Source organism: Anoplophora glabripennis, unplaced genomic scaffold, assembly GCF_000390285.2.
Source record: "Anoplophora glabripennis isolate ALB-LARVAE unplaced genomic scaffold, Agla_2.0 scaffold1571, whole genome shotgun sequence".
Taxonomy (NCBI): Eukaryota; Metazoa; Arthropoda; class Insecta; order Coleoptera; family Cerambycidae; genus Anoplophora; species Anoplophora glabripennis.
This window is the reverse complement of record NW_019417646.1, coordinates 51,256-54,220: the sequence shown is the minus strand read 5'-3', so window position 1 is coordinate 54,220 and position 2,965 is coordinate 51,256. Positions and strand designations below refer to the sequence as shown.

Below are 2,965 nucleotides of genomic sequence, written 5' to 3'. Positions count from 1 at the left end.
CCAGTAGGGACCTGTCACTTTCCCATCTGCCGCAGTGTATTAACGTGTGCTCCGCTGTATCTATAGTTACTTCACAGTAGATACACAGGTCCGACCCTGTCTTGCCTATCCCAGCTAAGTAAGCCATAAAGTTCCCGTGTCCTGATAGAATCTGTGTCAGGTGGTAATTATTATCGCCGTGCTGCCTTTCCGCCCACTCTCTCACCCTTGGGATCAGACCCAGGGTCCATCTGCCCTTTGTGGTTACCACGTCTCTTGTCATGCCTGATACGTAACTTCCCTAGCCCTCTTTTTTGCTACCAGTTTGCTAGGAGATCGATAGGTATCACCCCTGCTATCACCAGTGCAGGACCGTTCTATAAGCCCGTGCTACCCTCAGCGCCATTTTCCGTTGCGTGCTTAGTATTTCTTCCCTGTTTCTCGTGATGGCCAGCCCACGCACCCATATTGGGCTTGCATATAAGATAATTGAGTTTCCTACCTCCCCCAACAACTTTCTTTTCTTATCTTTGGGGCCTCCGATGTTCGGCATAAGTCTTGTTAGTGCCGTTACAGCGCGCTCCGCTGTGCACACCTACTATATATATGCTGGCCGAAGCTTAGACTCCGATCGATGATCACTCCCAGATACTTAACTTGTTTACCAGTCTGGATAACTTGATTACCCAGACTGAAGTATATCTCCCCGGGTCTCCTCATACCTGACAGTACCATGGCCTCGGTTTTCTCTAATGCCAATGACAGCTGGTGCTGCCTCATCCAAGTATCTATCCCTAGTAGCTGCCTATTGACCTTTAGCCTCAGCTCATTTAGCTTCTTATCCCTGACCACCAGAGCTATGTCATCTACGTAAGCTATGACATCCACCTTCTCTTCCGTCTGCCTCTCGAGCAGATCGTCATACAGGATGTTCCACAAGGTGGGGCCTAACACAGACCCCGGTAAGGGACCCATGCAAGTTTCTATTTCTCGCGTGCGCCCCACCATCACCCGTCGATCGCTCAAAAACTCCGCAGCCAGCTTAACTAGATGACCATTTACTCCTTTCTGGATAAGCTTGTTTACGATATCGCTCCAGCTCACTGAATTGAAGGCGTTTTGGACATCCAACAACATCACTGCGCACCATTCACCGCTCCTCTCCGCTTGCCTTATCAGTCCGAGCACCTTGTCGACCGCCCCAAGTGTGGACCTGCCCGCCCTGAAACCATACTGGTTGTCATTTAAACCGCCGACCCTATCCAACTCCTTCAATCTCCCTAGAAGCACGTGCTCCATAAGCTTAGCCAGTATATTTGTCAGGCAGATTGTTCTGAAATCAGCTGCATTCTCCCCCTTCTTACCCGGCTTCTTGCATAACACCAACGAGGCCTTCCATTCTCTTCCCTGCCTCGTACAAATCATTTATGATCTTGCGGGTCTCCTCCGTCTAGGTTGTAACAAGCTTCACCAGCTCTGGGGGAATACCATCAGGTCCCGCCGCTTTCCCCCCTCTCAGTTTACTCGCGGCACACCTAATTTCCTCTTCAGAGATAGGGACCACAATCCCCTGTGGGGGAACCCGCACTGCCGCTACTGTCTGTTGTATCGGAAATAAAGCCCTCGCAATTTTCATCTGTTCCTCCACTGTTTTCTCAGTCTGTGGGTACCTAACGCCCAGAGAGTTTTTGGCAATCTTATACCCGTCCCCCCAGACATCCTGCTCCACATTTTCTAACAATTGTGGCCAACATTTCTCCTTTTCTTTTAGTATTGCCTTCTTGAAACGCTTCCTAGCCTCCCTATATTACGTCTCGACAAGTTCCCTCTCTTCCACCGGCCTCCTCGATCTACGTAGCCTCGTCATACGTCTCCTATTCTCCATCATCCTAGCCCTGAGTACTGCCAGCTCGTCAGTCCACCAGTACATGGACCCTAAATTCGAGGTTCTCCGTACCATTGAAGTCCTCTTTATCTGCTGCAAACGTGCCGTACATTGCTCCAAATTTTGCCAATCCTCCTCGTATTCTCGCATTTTTCTTTCAGCCTCCACCAAGTCAATTTTCCCTTTATTCCGGGTCTCCCAGCAACTATTCGTTTGCCACCGTATCTCAAAAGAAATATACTTATGCAAACTAAGTGTCTCTTCGTCCAGCTCCTTCCAGCCTTCCACCCTGCGTGCCATCTCCGCTGTCGCCAGCGTAACGTCAATTATAGACTCCGACATTCCTCTCACGAAGGTACCTCTATTCTGTACCGCCAGCTCCCGTTCCATGATAAATTCCGACAGGACCCTCCCCTGTTATCCTCATAGGAGGACCCCCACATAGCCGACTTCGCATTAAAATCTCCAGCTATCAGTATTCGATCTCCCTTGTCGCTCAGGTCCCGGTTAAGACCATACACATAGCGTTCGAATACATCCAGTCCTGAATTTGGGGAGATATAGCAGGCGTATACATATCCAATACTGGGCATATACACCCAAACAAACCCCTTCCCCTGTCCCCACTTCGTGATTACGATGCGTGCTTGAGCCCTAATGATACAAACTTCCATATCTTTATCCACATACTATCCTTTATTTCTGGTCATCCTCTTGTTCGGCTCTGCAATAATAAACAGGTCCACCCCTTCTTCCCCGGCTACTTGCCTCAAAAGATCCTGAGCCGCCCTCATCCTGTCAACGTTAATTTGCAGAAACTTAATCGCAACCATCGGTTATATATATATATCCTTCTACCATTTCCGAACCATCTGGAATATCGTACAATTCCGAACCATGCAGAAATCTCATAGATATAAGAGAGAGGGTTCGATTCAAAATATCAAAATGGTGCCTTGAAGTCTAAAATCTCTTATATACAGCGAAATGTTTGGTTATTTAGAAGGTGTATATCATGAAATTTTACACTCAAATGATACAATTCTAGACCATTATATTTTCCATACCATTTCAAGCCAAAATATACAATTTTATCAGAAG

The 2,965-nt window shown here is 47.7% G+C and overlaps 1 protein-coding gene across 1 annotated transcript; it reads right to left on the bottom strand.

The window, feature by feature from the left end:
* Positions 1-1,786: 1,786 nt before the first annotated feature.
* On the bottom strand, positions 1,787-2,254 carry LOC108915049. The gene has a single exon (XM_018720997.1). The coding sequence runs from the start codon at positions 2,252-2,254 to the stop codon at positions 1,787-1,789; it is 468 nt and encodes a 155-aa protein (XP_018576513.1).
* Between the last annotated feature and the right edge of the window lie 711 nt (positions 2,255-2,965).